General features: G+C 47.0%; 1 protein-coding gene across 2 annotated transcripts in view; it reads left to right on the forward strand.

Moving 5' to 3' along the window:
- LOC123999196 (adenylate cyclase type 9-like) overlaps window positions 1-16,810 on the forward strand; it is a 101,579-nt gene continuing 84,769 nt past the window's right edge. The window contains exon 1 of one of the 2 annotated variants that reach the window (XM_046304726.1): window positions 1-3,792. In XM_046304726.1, the coding sequence (XP_046160682.1) occupies window positions 1,959-3,792 (1,834 nt within the window). In that variant the 5' untranslated portion in view covers window positions 1-1,958. The remainder of the gene's footprint in view (window positions 3,793-16,810) is intronic. The other variant, XM_046304725.1, reaches the window with a different exon arrangement.

A 16,810-nucleotide genomic window follows, 5' to 3' on the forward strand; every position in this document is an offset into this window, starting at 1 on the left:
CCCCTGTCACTACTCTCGTCCCTCTCTGACCCACAGTCAGTCGCACACATTTATACACATGCGGGTGGACGGCGGATTCTGAAATCTCCGCGAAGATGGTGGTACCGGGGACGTTTTTTTAACTGTGCTTGGATAGCTCACATAACGCTTTACAGCGGTATCCATTGTGCCTCTTCTGGAAAGAAAGACCGGCGAATGGCCAGACAACCGGGAATATAAGAACATCTCAAAGGGATAGAGAGGATCGGACGGGAAGTCCGTTTAAATAGCTAAACCAGCAAATCTGTCTTGAATACAATTGAAGTATTTGAACAGAAGAAACAGACGCCTGCTTCTTCATGCAATTGAGTTAAAGTGGGGGATCAAGGAGCCGCTTGTCTGTTCAGGGAGGACTCGGTGTCCGGGGGATACGAGGAGGGGAGAAAGCTGGTAATTAGCCCATATTCTCCACTTGCTATTCGTCTGCGACTCAATGGGAAGAATAGTGGCGTGGGAAAAGTTTCCATCAAACGAGCAAAGGAGGACGGAAAGGGGCTACATACAACCAAGACTGGCTTCCGCCGTGGCCCTGTATGGATGGCAGACTGAAGTTTACTGACAATTCAATTGCCGGTCACTCGTGGAATTATGGGAGAAACCAGTGCCAGTTATCAGGAAATTAAAATAAATGTTATGTTGACTTGACTGTTCTTGTATAATCAAAACAATATTTACTCAACACAGACTGAGCATGGGCTGGATCTAACAAAGTAGGTATTTGCGCGTGTAGGCCTACACTTGATCTCCAATTAAATTGTAGGTCTACTACATTTTGCAGCTCTTTGCTCTATTCTGCCACCTCGTCCTCTTCAAATTGCCCACTTCTATCAGCGTGGATCCCCGGGGATTGGAGGCGCAGCTTTGGAAATTCCGGAGAGGGACCTTAGGAAAGGACGGGGCTCCATCCATGGAAATACTTAGAATGGGCCTTTTCCCAATCACAGCAAGAGCATGTGGGTAAAGAAGGATAATGGGCATTAGACGTCAGTGGTTGTTTACTCTTTCTTGTTTATGGGAAGACATTTCTGCCTTAAATAACCCAGCACATGTCAAACAATAGTTCCGTAACTGTGGCTTTTCTTGCGATGCCTTTACAACGCCGGCGCGTGGGTTTATTTGGGGAATACGGGATAAAGTTCTACACACACTAAGTATTTACGCGTGCAGTTTGAAATGATTATTTTTCTTTTATATCACTGTAAATTGGAAGCAATTTCTGAATGCATTATAGTCTACTTTCTTGAAAGCATTACCATGTAATATATAACATATAAGAGAGGACAGGCAGGAGGCTACAGTTCTGTAGAGACAAATATAAATGCAGACGGGATCTAAAATCGATAGAGGATTATTTTGACAGTGCATGTAGAAAGAATGGCTATGCAGACAGCCAAGTAGTGAGAGCATGAAGGAATTTGATCCAGGTTTCAGTTGTCATTATCTGAAGAATTTGTCCCAATATACCAGTAGTCTACAGTCGGCTATTTAGTCAGTGGAGAGCCTTGGAAATACTACTGAAATGCTACTGAATACTACTAAAGTAGTATTACACAGCTAGGTTTCTACAGTCAACATAATTATGTTATGTCAGATTTTGAGTTCTCCCCAAATCTTTTTCAATGAGTCAAAAACAGTTGTCAGTACTTGGACTGGAACAGAATGAACTGTGCCAACACAAGTCAAAACAGAGGGAAGGTATAGGAAAGCCAGTATTGACATCACGAGGGGCAATAATTAACAGATCAAAATTCAGTACAGGCTAACTGTCAGACTTTTTCTTTGGAGATGTTTTCTGTTAGTGCATAATTTATCTGTTCTAGTCTAGAGGGTACCACACTCAATACATTCATAGCCTACATTGCCTTGCAAATAGCAATTCGCTCTATTGTTGTCGAATTTCTGTTAGATTAAAAAGCAACATGGCATCCCCCCAACATCAGCAGCTGCTGCCTCACAACACAGAGGTGAGCTGTGACTCAAGCGGCGAGGGCAGCGTCTCCGTGAGGATCAGCAGTAGTGTCAAACACAAGCACGGAGGAGGAGCCGGGGCGCTGGGTGGCATGGGAGGAGGCTTCATGGGGAGTGGGTCCAAACACTGCAAGTACAGCATCTCCTCTAGCTGCAGCTCGGGAGAGTCCGGGGTCCTCAGGCCCGTGGTTAAGGGGCTGCGAACCCAGAGGAAGATGCCCCAGCTGTTTGAACGGTCTGCTGGGCACTTCTGGGACCCAAAGTTTGACTCTCCCATCCTGGAGGAGGCATGCAGGGAGAGGTGCTTTCCCCAGACCCAGCGGAGGTTCCGCTACGTCCTCTTCTACCTGTTCGCCGCCAGCCTCCTCTGGGGGGTGTACTTCAGTGCCAACCCCGACCGGTGTGACCGAACTGTCTTCCTCGTCCCCACCGCCTGCTTCCTCCTCTTCTGCCTCCTCCTCTTCCTTTTGACGTTCACAAGGATCTACGTCCGCTGCTACAACCAGGCATCGCTGCTGCTCATCGTGGTGACCTTTGCCCTCACCCTGGCACCCCAGATCCAGACAGCCGGCTACAGGGACCTGGAGACCCACCCTCCTGAGGATGTGGTGGAGGATGCGGAGGACTTCAGTGGCATGGAGCCCAGAAATGTGACCTTCAACCGGGACTTACCCACGGGCAGCGCCTGCCTATCTCCAGTAGGGACCTTCTCCCTGGGCATGGAGGTGCTACTGCTACTCTACAGCGTCCTCCACGTCCGACTCTATGCCTCGGTGCTACTGGGACTTCTCTACTCTGTGCTCTTTGAGGCTCTGGGATGGCTTCACCTCACCCAGGCTGCTGGGGATGGTTGGAGCCAGGCCTTGGAGGGGTCTGACTGGGACACTCTACGCTGGCTGGGGCCAGCCAAAGCTTTGCTCCACCTGTGCGCCCATGCCATCGGCATCCACCTTTTCATCATGTCTGAGGTGCGATCGCGAAGTACCTTCCTCAAGGTGGGACAGGCCATCATGCACGGCAAGGACCTGGAGGTGGAGAAGGCGCTGAAAGAACGCATGATCCACTCTGTGATGCCTCGGAGGGTGGCCGACGACCTGATGAAGCAGGGCGACGAGGAAGGCTTGGCGGGCGGGAACTCGGCCAAGCGCTACTCCAGCAGCGGCGCGGCGGCCGTCATCTCCAGTCCCAAGAACAACAAGAGGAATAAGACCTCAATCCCGAGAGGCCAGATCATCTTCAGACCCTTCAACATGAAGCGCATGGAGCCCGTCAGCATCCTCTTCGCGGATATCGTAGGCTTCACCAAGATGTCTGCCAACAAGTCGGCCCACGCCTTGGTGGGGCTCCTCAATGACCTCTTTGGACGTTTTGACCGGCTGTGTGAGCTGACGTGCTGTGAGAAGATAAGCACCCTTGGGGACTGCTACTACTGCGTGGCAGGCTGCCCTGAGCCTCGGGCTGACCATGCCTACTGCTGCGTAGAGATGGGGCTGGGCATGATCCAAGCCATCGAACAGTTCTGCCAGGAGAAGAGCGAGATGGTTAACATGAGGGTGGGCGTCCACACGGGAACTGTCCTGTGCGGTATCCTCGGGATGAAGCGATTTAAGTTCGACGTGTGGTCCAACGACGTGAACCTGGCCAATTTGATGGAGCAACTGGGCGTGGCCGGGAAGGTGCACCTATCAGAGGCCACCGCCAACTTTTTGGATGACCGGTACCAGCGGGAGAACGGACGGGTCACTGAGAGGGTTGGACAGAGCGTGGTGGTGGACCAGCTGAAAGGTACGTGACCAGCTGGTTGCAAGGCGGGGATTGCACATCTGTGGGAATGGGTTGTGATTTATGTGATTGCTTTCAGTGGTGGAAATTACCCAATTGTCATACTTGAGCAAAAGTAAAGACACCTTTAATAGAAAATTACTCAAGTCACCCAGTAAAATACAACTTGAGTAAGTCTAAAAGTATTTGGTTTTAAATATACTTAAGTATGAAAAGTAAGTGCAATTGCTAAAATATACTTAAGTATCAAAAGTAAAAGTATAAATCATTTCACATTCTATGTATTAAGCAAACCAGACAGCACGTTTTCTTCTTTTTTAAATTTACGGCTAGCAAGGAGAATATACTAACACTCAGACATTTACAAATGACGCCAGATCAGAGTCAGTAGGAGTGACCCGGGATTTTCTCTTGGTAAGTGAGTGAATTGGTATTCAAAATGTAACAAGTACTTTTGGGGTGTTAGCTAAACTGTACAGAGTAAAAACTACATCATTTAAAAAAATGTGTGTAGTGAAGTATAAGTTGTCAAAAATGTTAATAGTGAAGCACAGATACCCCAAAAAACGACTCGAAAGTACTTTTCCTTAAGCTTTCCAGTATTGCCTGGCTGTCAGGAGTTAAGCACAGATTGAGATGTTTTAGTGATTGCTAAATGTAACATGATATCCAGTCTTGTGTATTTGTTTAGCATGGCATGGAGAGAGTCAGAAGCAGTATTGATATTGATCTCTCTATGCAGTGGAACATTTTAACATACGCTGGGACTTTTCTTGTTCTGCTTGTTCTGCCTTACTGACGGCCTCTCTATCAAATAAAATGTTATTTGTCACATGCGCCGAATACAACAGGTGTAGCCTTTACCATGAAATGCTGACTTACAAGCCCTTAACCAACAATGCAGTTTAAGAAATAGAGTTAAGAAAATATTTACTGAATAAACTAAAGTAAAAAAATGTAATCAAAAGGTAACACAAGGAAATGACATAACAACAACGAGGCAATGTACAGGGGGTACCGGTACCGAGTCAATGTGCAGGGGGTACCGGTACCGAGTCAATGTGCAGGGGGTACCGGTACCGAGTCAATGTGCAGGGGGTACCGGTACCGAGTCAATGTACAGGGGGTACCGGTACCGAGTCAATGTGCGGGGGGTACCGGTACCGAGTCAATGTGCGGGGGGTACCGGTACCGAGTCAATGTGCGGGGGGTACCGGTACCGAGTCAATGTGCGAGGGGTACCGGTACCGAGTCAATGTGCGGGGGTACCGGTACCGAGTCAATGTGCACGGGGTACCGGTACCGAGTCAATGTACAGGGGGTACAGGTTAGTCGAGGTCATTTGACGGTAGGGGTAAAGTGACTATGCATGGATAAATAAGGCGAGTAGCAGCAGTGTAGAACAAAGGTGTGGGGGGGTCAATGTAAATAGTCTGGGTGACCATTTGATTGACTGTAATCTATCGGTCCTCTACTGATGCAGCAAGGTCACCTAACGGCAGTTTCGCAACACAGGCAGCAGTAATAAGGACATTACGGCTGTTCATTTTCACTTAGTAAACTTATGTAGTTTGAATGAAAACACCTTTATGCTGTGTTGTTTATGTGCTGCAGTACGGTGCACACATTTCTGTTCTGAATGAGAGCTTTATACAGGGCCAGTCGGGACACTACATCAAAGGTGATTGGTGGTTCCCTCTTTGTTGTCCGTGATTACGAGACAGCCTGCCACTGGTCAAGGTCAGCACCTGTTTCACAGTGTCATATGTCATATGTTGGGGACATCAGGGACAGGGGGGTTCAGTCTGTCGGGAGGTGCCCTTTGTGGCTGACTGGGTGTTGGTTTTATCTGACACTGAACCACAAACAGACTGTTGTACCCCTCTGTCCCCCGTCCTCCCCCTTATTTCTGTTCCCTGTTCAGTTATACTGCCTGCCTGCCTGTCTGCCACCCAGACGTCTTCCTCAATGTGACCCTGTTCTCTTACCCTGGCTCTGAACCTCCAAGGGATTGTCTTACCTTAGTGAGACAATTTCCTTAGGGGGAGACACTACAGACCCAAACTGTTACAGAACTATATCTATCCTACCCTGCCTTTCTAAAGTCTTCAAATCCCACTGTACCTTCTGCGCTATGCAATTTGGTTTCCGCGAGGGTCATGGGTGCACCTCAGCCACATTCAAGGTCCTAAACGATATCATAACCACCATCGATAAAAGACAATACTGTGCAGCCGTCTTCATCGACTTGGCCAAGGCATTCGACTCTGTCAATCACCCCATTCTTATCAGCAGACGCAACAGCCTTGGTTTCTCAAATGACTACCTTGCCTGGTTCAACAACTACTTCTCAGATAGAGTTCAGTGTGTCAAATCATAGGGCCTGTTGTCCGGACCTCTGGCAGTCTCTATGGGGGTACCACAGGCTTCAATTTTCGGGCTGATTCTTTTCTCTGTATACATCAATGATGTCGCACTTGCTGCTGGTGATTCTCTGATCCACCTCTATGCAGACATCATTCTGTATACTTCTGGCCCTTCTTTGGACACTGTGTTAACTAACCTCCAGACGAGCTTCAATGCCACACAACTCTCCTTCCATGGCCTCTAACTACTCTTAAATGTAAGTGAAACTAAATGCATCCTACCAATCCTTGACTTCGGCGATGTCATTTACAAAATAGCCTCCAACACTCTACTCAGCAAATTGGATGTAGTCAATCACAGTGCCATCCGTTTTGTCACCAAAGCCCCATATACTACCCACCACTGCGATGCTCTTGTTGGCTGGCCCAATGCTCTCGTTGGCTGGCCCTCGCTTTATATTCGTAGCCAAAACCACTGGCTCCAGGTCATCTATAAGTCTTTGCTAGGTAAAGCCACGCCTTATCTCAGCTCACTGGTCACCATAGCAACACCCACCCGTAGCACGCACTCCAACATGTATATTTCACGGGTCATCCCCAAAGCCAACTCGTCTTTTGGCCGCCTTTCCTTCCAGTTCTCTGCTGCCAATGACTGGAACGAATGCAAAAATCACTGAAGCTGGAGTCTTATATCTCCCTCACTAAATTTAAGCATCAGCTGTCAGAGCAGCTTACTGATCATTGCACTTGTACACAGCCCATCTCTAAATAGCCTACCCAACTACCTCATCCCCATATTGTTTTTGTTTTTTTGCTACATTGCACCCCAGTATCTCTACTTGCACATTAATCTTCTGCACTATCCATCACTCCAGTGTTTAATTGCTAAATTGTCATTATTTCGCCACTATGGGCTATTTATTGCCTTACCTCCCTAATCTTACTACATTTGCACTCACCGTATATAAACCTTTCTATTGTGTTATTGACTATACGTTTGTTTACTCCATGTGTAACTCTGTGTTTGTGTCGCACTGCTTTGCTTTATCTTGGCCAGGTCGCAGTTGTAAATGAGAACGTGTTCTCAACTGGCCTACCTGGTTAAATAAAGGTGTTCTCAACTGGCCTACCTGGTTAAATAAAGGTGTTCTCAACTGGCCTACCTGGTTAAATAAAGGTGTTCTCAACTGGCCTACCTGGTTAAATAAAGGTGTTCTCAACTGGCCTACCTGGTTAAATAAAGGTGTTCTCAACTGGCCTACCTGGTTAAATAAAGGTGTTCTCACCTGGCCTACCTGGTTAAATAAAGGTGTTCTCAACTGGCCTACCTGGTTAAATAAAGGTGTTGTCAACTGGCCTACCTGGTTAAATAAAGGTGTTCTCAACTGGCCTACCTGGTTAAATAAAGGTGTTCTCAACTGGCCTACCTGGTTAAATAAAGGTGTTCTCAACTGGCCAACCTGGTTAAATAAAGGTGTTCTCAACTGGCCTACCTGGTTAAATAAAGGTGTTCTCAACTAGCCTACCTGGTTAAATAAAGGTGTTCTCAACTGGCCTACCTGGTTAAATAAAGGTGTTCTCAACTGGCCTACCTGGTTAAATAAAGGTGTTCTCAACTGGCCTACCTGGTTAAATAAAGGTGTTCTCAACTAGCCTACCTGGTTAAATAAAGGTGTTCTCAACTGGCCTACCTGGTTAAATAAAGGTGTTCTCAACTGGCCTACCTGGTTAAATAAAGGTGTTCTCAACTAGCCTACCTGGTTAAATAAAGGTGTTCTCAACTAGCCACCTGGTTAAATAAAGGTGAAATAAAAATAAATAAATATGTATAACTGTTTATGTAACAGCTTTTCTTTATAAATGGAGATGTCAGCAATTTACAGTGCATCTGCTCCGCCTCGTTTCAGCCTGACTCTTCTCTCTCTCTCTCCGTCTCCATTATCTCTCTCTCTCCGTCTCCATTATCTCTCTCTCCGTCTCCATTATCTCTCTCCCTCCGTCTCCATTATCTCTCTCTCTCTGTCTCATTATCTCTCTCTCTCTCCGTCTCCATTATCTCTCTCCGTCTCCATTATCTCTCTCTCCGTCTCCATTATCTCTCTCTCTCTCTCCGTCTCCATGATCTCTCTCTCCATTATCTCTCTCTCTCTCTCTTCGTTTCCTTTTCACGCTCTCTATTCCTCACACTGTCCCTCTCTCCCTGATAAATCACATAACCCCAGAGAGACCAGTAATTCGGTTTTATTTGATGCATTTATGCAAATACCTCTGATGGAACTAAAACGCTGGCTTAATGGCTCTTTTCATCACCTGGAGAATCAGTACATTATCACCTAGCAGTAATAAAGTTATGGTGAAAACGTAGCTGTGTTTGAAAGGCTGAGGGATTGAACCGCCACTAAAATGAAAATCCCCTTTAATTCTGGTCTCGACCTGCTTCTCTCTCCAGCCATAGCAGTATCAGAGGCTCACACTACACAACTGTCATTGTGGGCAATGATCGGACCTACCATGTTTTGATTCAGTGAGATTGTTGTTGGTGCGTCGTGGAGTCATGTATATCATGAATATGCGGAACTACCAGTATTATTTTACCTTGATTTAACTTTGCAAGTCAGTTAAGAACAAATTCTTATTTTCAATGACTGCCTAGGAACAGTGGGTTAACTGGTCTAGGAACAGTGGGTTAACTGGTCTAGGAACAGTGGGTTAACTGGTCTAGGAACAGTGGGTTAACTGGTCTAGGAACAGTGGGTTAACTGGTCTAGGAACAGTGGGTTAACTGGTCTAGGAACAGTGGGTTAACTGGTCTAGGAACAGTGGGTTAACTGGTCTAGGAACAGTGGGTTAACTGCCTTGTTCAGGGGCAGATCGACAGATTCCATCTTGCAACCTTTCGGTCCAACGCTCTAACCACTAGGCTACGCTTCCGCCCCATACTCTACCAGTATACTCTACCAATATACTCTGCAGTGTATAGTCAGGGTTTTCAGGTCAAAAGGACGAGTCACCTCGCTCATTCCCACGACCCCGCGTCCCACATGCAAGGGGAAAGTCCCCTTCACAGCCAGTAGGTGGATGCTGTGCTGGCTGACCTGTGTGTCACATCTCATCATTTTAGACTCTGGGCGAGGAACTCTGCAGAACGAAACATTGAGGCCTTCACATATATACATTAGGGGAAAGTCCTTTCCCAGCTCGTAGGTAGATGCTGGTTTGGCTGACCTGTGTAGTTAAGAAATTAACAATGTCATGCAGTACATCACATGATTCTGAGCTTCTGGCTGAGACACTGCAGAAAGAAATACTGAGATTCTTATTCCAACTTTAATAGTGACAACGTTTTGGTATAAGGAAGGACTATATATCCTGCATGCCTTTTTGTGTCTCTAGGCCAATGTTGGATCACAGTGGAGCCAACCAGGGTAAATGCCTGTGTGTGATTCCAGAGCATGAAGACAATCTGAGCATTGTCATAGCATTATAGCGGCGGGCTGGTGGCGGGGGCTGGTGGCGGGCTGGTGGCGGGCTGGTGGCGGGGGCTGGTGGCGGGCTGGTGGCGGGGCTGGTGGCGGGCTGGTGGCGGGGGCTGGTGGCGGGGGCTGGTGGCGGGCTGGTGGCGGGCTGGTGGGGGCTGGTGGCGGGCTGGTGGCGGGGGCTGGTGGAGGGCTGGTGGCGGGGGCTGGTAGCGGGGGCTGGTGGCGGGCTGGTGGCGGGGGCTGGTGGCGGGCTGGTGGCGGGGGCTGACTCCTCAGCAGGTGCAGCTGGTCAGCTGGAAATGATGGATGATGGCGGGAAGGAATGAAGATTCTTCTCTGTCAGAGACCACCGCTCCCGTTTGTCAGGCAGCCCCTGGAGTGTCTTTAGTAGGACACACACACCAGCAGGCCTGAAAAAGCTTTGAAACCCAACGATGGTTGAATTTTTTATGGAGTGGTCGGGCCCGTTATGCTCTCTCCATCTGAGGGAAAATGGTGTCTTTTAACGGGTCCCCAGGCGCCTGTCCTAGACCGTCTATATAGTGTTGGTTTCCCTTCTCAATCTCTCCCTCCCTCCCTTCATCTATCTCTCATCCATCTCTCTCTCTTCTCTCCCTCTGTCCCTCTCCATTCTCACTGCCTCTGCTTCTCTCTCCCTCCCTCCCTTCATCTATCTCTCATCCATCTCTCTCTCTTCTCTCCCTCTGTCCCTCTCCATTCTCACTGCCTCTGCTTCTCTCTCCCTCCCTTCATCTATCTCTCATCAATCTCTCTCTCTTCTCTCCCTCTGTCCCTCTCCATTCTCACTGCCTCTGCTTCTCTCTGCCTCCCTTCATCTATCTCTCATCCATCTCTCTCTCTTCTCTCCCTCTGTCCCTCTCCATTCTCACTGCCTCTGCTCTCTCCCTCCCTCCCTTCATCTATCTCTCATTCTCTCTCTTCTCTCCCTCTGTCCCTCTCCATTCTCACTGCCTCTGCTTCTCTCTCCCTCCCTCCCTTCATCTATCTCTCATCCATCTCTCTCTCTTCTCTCCCTCTGTCCCTCTCCATTCTCACTGCCTCTGCTTCTCTCTCCCTCCCTCCCTTCATCTATCTCTCATCCATCTCTCTCTCTGTCTCTCATTCTCCCTCTGTCCCTCTCCATTCTCACTGCCTCTGCTTCTCTCTCCCTCCCTCCCTTCATCAATCTCTCATCCATCTCTCTCTCCCTCAGTCCCTCTCCATTCTCACTGCCTCTGTTCTCTTTCTCTTCCTCCCTCCCTTCATCTATCTCCTCTCCCTCTGTCCCTCTCCATTCTCACTGCCTCTGCTTTTCTCTCCCTCCCCCCTCTCTCCCCCACCCCCCCCCTCTCTCCTTCTTCCTCATCCTCTCACTGATACTGTCTGTTAGGGCCATTTCACACTGCATCTTTGTGTGGGCGTGTTGCTCTCTGTGTGACTTTACCATCATTCCATTTCTCAACACCATGACTCATGGTTACAGTCAGGTCATTGTAACATTGCGTAGTGAGAACAAACCTTCAAGATTTGTGTATTTTAGTCAGCATATATAGTGTGCCAAGTAGCCTGTCTCTGTCTATACACTGCACAGCTATAGCAGCAGTCTCTGTCTATACATTGCACAGCTATAGCAGCAGTCTCTGTCTATACATTGCACAGCTATAGCAGCAGTCTCTGTCAATACATTGCACAGCTATAGCAGCAGTCTGTCTATACATTGCACAGCTATAGCAGCAGTCTCTGTCTATACATTACACAGCTATAGCAGCAGTCTCTGTCTATACATTGCACAGCTATAGCAGCAGTCTGTCTATACATTGCACAGCTATAGCAGCAGTCTCTGTCTATACATTGCACAGCTATAGCAGCAGTCTCTGTCTATACATTGCACAGCTATAGCAGCAGTCTCTGTCTGTACACTGCACAGCTATAGCAGCAGTCTCTGTCTATACATTGCACAGCTATAGCAGCAGTCTCTGTCTATACATTGCACAGCTATAGCAGCAGTCTCTGTCTATACATTGCACAGCTATAGCAGCAGTCTCTGTCTATACATTGCACAGCTATAGCAGCAGTCTCTGTCTATACATTGCACAGCTATAGCAGCAGTCTGTCTATACATTGCACAGCTATAGCAGCAGTCTGTCTATACATTGCACAGCTATAGCAGCAGTCTGTCTATACATTGCACAGCTATAGCAGCAGTCTGTCTATACATTGCACAGCTATAGCAGCAGTCTGTCTATACATTGCACAGCTATAGCAGCAGTCTGTCTATACATTGCACAGCTATAGCAGCAGTCTCTGTCTATACATTGCACAGCTATAGCAGCAGTCTGTCTATACATTGCACAGCTATAGCAGCAGTCTGTCTATACATTGCACAGCTATAGCAGCAGTCTCTGTCTATACATTGCACAGCTATAGCAGCAGTCTCTGTCTATACATTGCACAGCTATAGCAGCAGTCTGTCTATACATTGCACAGCTATAGCAGCAGTCTCTGTCTATATACTGCACAGCTATAGCAGCAGTCTCTGTCTACACTGTCTAGCAGCAGTCTCTGTTGCACTGCACAGCTATAGCAGCAGTCTCTGTCTATACACATTGCACTGTCTGTACTGCACAGCTATAGCAGCAGTCTCTGTCTATACATTGCACAGCTATAGCAGCAGTCTCTGTCTATACATTGCACAGCTATAGCAGCAGTCTCTGTCTGTACACTGCACAGCTATAGCAGCAGTCTCTGTCTGTACACTGCACAGCTATAGCAGCAGTCTCTGTCTATACATTGCACAGCTATAGCAGCAGTCTCTGTCTATACATTGCACAGCTATAGCAGCAGTCTCTGTCTATACATTGCACAGCTATAGCAGCAGTCTGTCTATACATTGCACAGCTATAGCAGCAGTCTGTCTATACATTGCACAGCTATAGCAGCAGTCTGTCTATACATTGCACAGCTATAGCAGCAGCAGTCTGTCTATACATTGCACAGCTTAGCACAGTCTCTGTCTATAGCAGCAGTCTGTCTATACATTGCACAGCTATAGCAGCAGTCTGTCTATACATTGCACAGCTATAGCAGCAGTCTGTCTATACATTGCACAGCTATAGCAGCAGTCTCTGTCTATACATTGCACAGCTATAGCAGCAGTCTCTGTCTATACATTGCACAGCTATAGCAGCAGTCTGTCTATACATTGCACAGCTATAGCAGCAGTCTCTGTCTATACATTGCACAGCTATAGCAGCAGTCTCTGTCTATACATTGCACAGCTATAGCAGCAGTCTGTCTATACATTGCACAGCTATAGCAGCAGTCTGTCTATACATTGCACAGCTATAGCAGCAGTCTCTGTGCACAGCTATAGCAGCAGTCTGTCTATACATTGCACAGCTATAGCAGCAGTCTCTGTCTATACATTGCACAGCTATAGCAGCAGTCTGTCTATACATTGCACAGCTATAGCAGCAGTCTCTGTCTATACATTGCACAGCTATAGCAGCAGTCTCTGTCTATACATTGCACAGCTATAGCAGCAGTCTCTGTCTATACATTGCACAGCTATAGCAGCAGTCTCTGTCTATACATTGCACAGCTATAGCAGCAGTCTCTGTCTATACATTGCACAGCTATAGCAGCAGTCTCTGTCTACATACATTGCAGCAGCTGCACAGCTAGCAGCAGTCTCTGTCTATACATTGCACAGCTATAGCAGCAGTCTGTCTATACATTGCACAGCTATAGCAGCAGTCTGTCTATACATTGCACAGCTATAGCAGCAGTCTGTCTATACATTGCACAGCTATAGCAGCAGTCTGTCTATACATTGCACAGCTATAGCAGCAGTCTGTCTATACATTGCACAGCTATAGCAGCAGTCTGTCTATACATTGCACAGCTATAGCAGCAGTCTGTCTATACATTGCACAGCTATAGCAGCAGTCTGTCTATACATTGCACAGCTATAGCAGCAGTCTGTCTATACATTGCAGCAGTCTGTCTATACATTGCACAGCTATAGCAGCAGTCTGTCTATACATTGCACAGCTATAGCAGCAGTCTGTCTATACATTGCACAGCTATAGCAGCAGTCTGTCTAGCAGCATACATTGCACAGCTATAGCAGCAGTCTGTCTATACATTGCACAGCTATAGCAGCAGTCTGTCTATACATTGCACAGCTATAGCAGCAGTCTGTCTATACATTGCACAGCTATAGCAGCAGTCTGTCTATACATTGCACAGCTATAGCAGCAGTCTGTCTATACATTGCACAGCTATAGCAGCAGTCTGTCTATACATTGCACAGCTATAGCAGCAGTCTGTCTATACATTGCACAGCTTGCACAGCTATAGCAGCAGTCTGTCTATACATTGCACAGCTATAGCAGCAGTCTCTGTCTATACATTGCACAGCTATAGCAGCAGTCTGTCTGTACATTGCACAGCTATAGCAGCAGTCTGTCTATACATTGCACAGCTATAGCAGCAGTCTGTCTATACATTGCACAGCTATAGCAGCAGTCTGTCTATACATTGCACAGCTATAGCAGCAGTCTGTCTATACATTGCACAGCTATAGCAGCAGTCTGTCTATACATTGCACAGCTATAGCAGCAGTCTGTCTATACATTGCACAGCTATAGCAGCAGTCTGTCTATACATTGCACAGCTATAGCAGCAGTCTCTGTACATTGCACAGCTATAGCAGCAGTCTGTCTATACATTGCACAGCTATAGCAGCAGTCTGTCTATACATTGCACAGCTATAGCAGCAGTCTCTAGCTATAGCAGCAGTCTGTCTATACATTGCACAGCTATAGCAGCAGTCTGTCTATACATTGCACAGCTATAGCAGCAGTCTGTCTATACATTGCACACAGCTATAGCAGCATACATTGCACAGCTATAGCAGCAGTCTGTCTATACATTGCACAGCTATAGCAGCAGTCTGTCTATACATTGCACAGCTATAGCAGCAGTCTGTCTATACATTGCACAGCTATAGCAGCAGTCTGTCTATACATTGCACAGCTATAGCAGCAGTCTGTCTATACATTGCACAGCTATAGCAGCAGTCTGTCTATACATTGCACAGCTATACATTGCACAGCTATAGCAGCAGTCTGTCTATACATTGCACAGCTATAGCAGCAGTCTGTCTATACATTGCACAGCTATAGCAGCAGTCTGTCTATACATTGCACAGCTATAGCAGCAGTCTGTCTATACATTGCACAGCTATAGCAGCAGTCTGTCTACATTGCACATTGCACAGCTATAGCAGCAGTCTGTCTATACATTGCACAGCTATAGCAGCAGTCTGTCTATACATTGCACAGCTATAGCAGCAGTCTGTCTATACATTGCACAGCTATAGCAGCAGTCTGTCTATACATTGCACAGCTATAGCAGCAGTCTGTCTATACATTGCACAGCTATAGCAGCAGTCTGTCTGTACATTGCACAGCTGTAGCAGCAGTGTGTCTATACATTGCACAGCTATAGCAGCAGTCTGTCTATACACTGCACAGCTATAGCAGCAGTCTGTCTATACATTGTACAGCTATAGCAGGAGTCTTCAGCAGTCAGCGTGTTATGAGCTTGCCAGGTGAGTAATAAGCTATATTTACATTTTAGTCATTTAGCAGACATTTTTATCCAGAGTGACTTACAGGAACAATTAGGGGTCAAGGGCACAATGACAGATTTGTCACCTAGTTGGCTCGTGAATTATAAATAGCAACCTTTCGGTTACTGGCCCAACACCCTTAACCAATAGGCTACCATAAGTGCCCTTTACTTAACGGCCAGAGGAAGAAATGATTTACAGCGCAACATTTCTCGCTCGTTAATTAGATTGATGAGGGCGAATGAGTCTGCCCTCACCACTCTCCCTTTTTTTCCTGCCTCAGGTTAAATGTGTCGTTCCCACTCCTCTGACTCCGCCCTCCTCCCCCTCTTCACTCCTCTGACTCCGCCCTCCTTCCCCTCTTCGCTCCTCCCCCTCTCCTCCCTCCCTCCATGATGTATTCAGTTCACTTCCCAAGATGTATCCTGTCCTTGTACATTTACTTGGCCCGCTGAGAGAGCTAGCTGTCAGGAGGAGAGAGTTGTGCTTGTTCGCTGTGAAAAATCTTCCCCACTGTCTTAGCGTACATAAGCTACAGTAAGTCATGGTGGCAGGGTGTGGATTCTGGCAGGGTCGGAGCTCCTCGCTCGCCCAGCTGTGGGAGTAAATGGCTTTGACCCAGACACTAATTGTTGTGCCACTGCCCTCCCTCCATGGTCTTGATCTTCTTTTGAGTTAGTTAATGTCTCACTCCTGGTGTTCAGGGCCTTCAATGCATTTTAACAGGCCAAGATTGTATTCAAGCCTTTATTTAAATCTATAACTGGGTCTTTTTCCCCTTTGGCACTGCTAAGCCAGGCTGAGCTGTAGGCCTACTGGGCTGGACTGGTTATGCATCCATCATAGTTGCTGGAACTGTGCTGGAAAGCACAATGTGGAAATAAAATATCCAAGCCAACCAGTTCAGGACGGCTCTGTAGTCTAAAGTGTGAATCAGGCATTTCATTACACACATGCTTAAACACACTCGTGTCTGACCTACAGTACCAGTCAAAAGTTAGGACAAACCTACTCATTCAATGGTTTTTCATTATATGATATTATATGATATCAAAACTATGAAGTAACACATGGAATCATGTAGTAACCAAAAAAGTGTTAAGCAAATCTAAATATAGTTTAGATTCTTCAAAGTAGCCTCCCTTTGCCTTGATGACAGCTTTGCACACTCTTGGCATTTTCTTAACCAGCTTCACCTGGAATGCTTTTCCAACAGTCTTGAAGGAGTTCCCACATATGCTGAGCACTTGTTGGCTGCTCTTCCTTCACTCTGTGGTCCAATTCATCCCAAACCATCTCAATTGAGTTGAGGTTGGGTGATTGTGGAGGCCAGGTCATCTGATGCAGGACTCCATCACTCTCATCCTTGGTCAATTAGTCCTTACACAGCCTGGAGGTGTCCTGTTGAAAAACAAATTAAATAGTCCCACTAAGCACAAACCAGATGGGATGGCGTCTCGCTGCATAATGCTGTGGGCGCCGTGCTGGTTAAGTGTGCTTGGAATTCTAAATAAGTCACTGACAGTGTTACCAGCAAA

The sequence above is a fragment of the Oncorhynchus gorbuscha genome, linkage group LG16, assembly GCF_021184085.1.
Source record: "Oncorhynchus gorbuscha isolate QuinsamMale2020 ecotype Even-year linkage group LG16, OgorEven_v1.0, whole genome shotgun sequence".
NCBI lineage: Eukaryota > Metazoa > Chordata > Actinopteri > Salmoniformes > Salmonidae > Oncorhynchus > Oncorhynchus gorbuscha.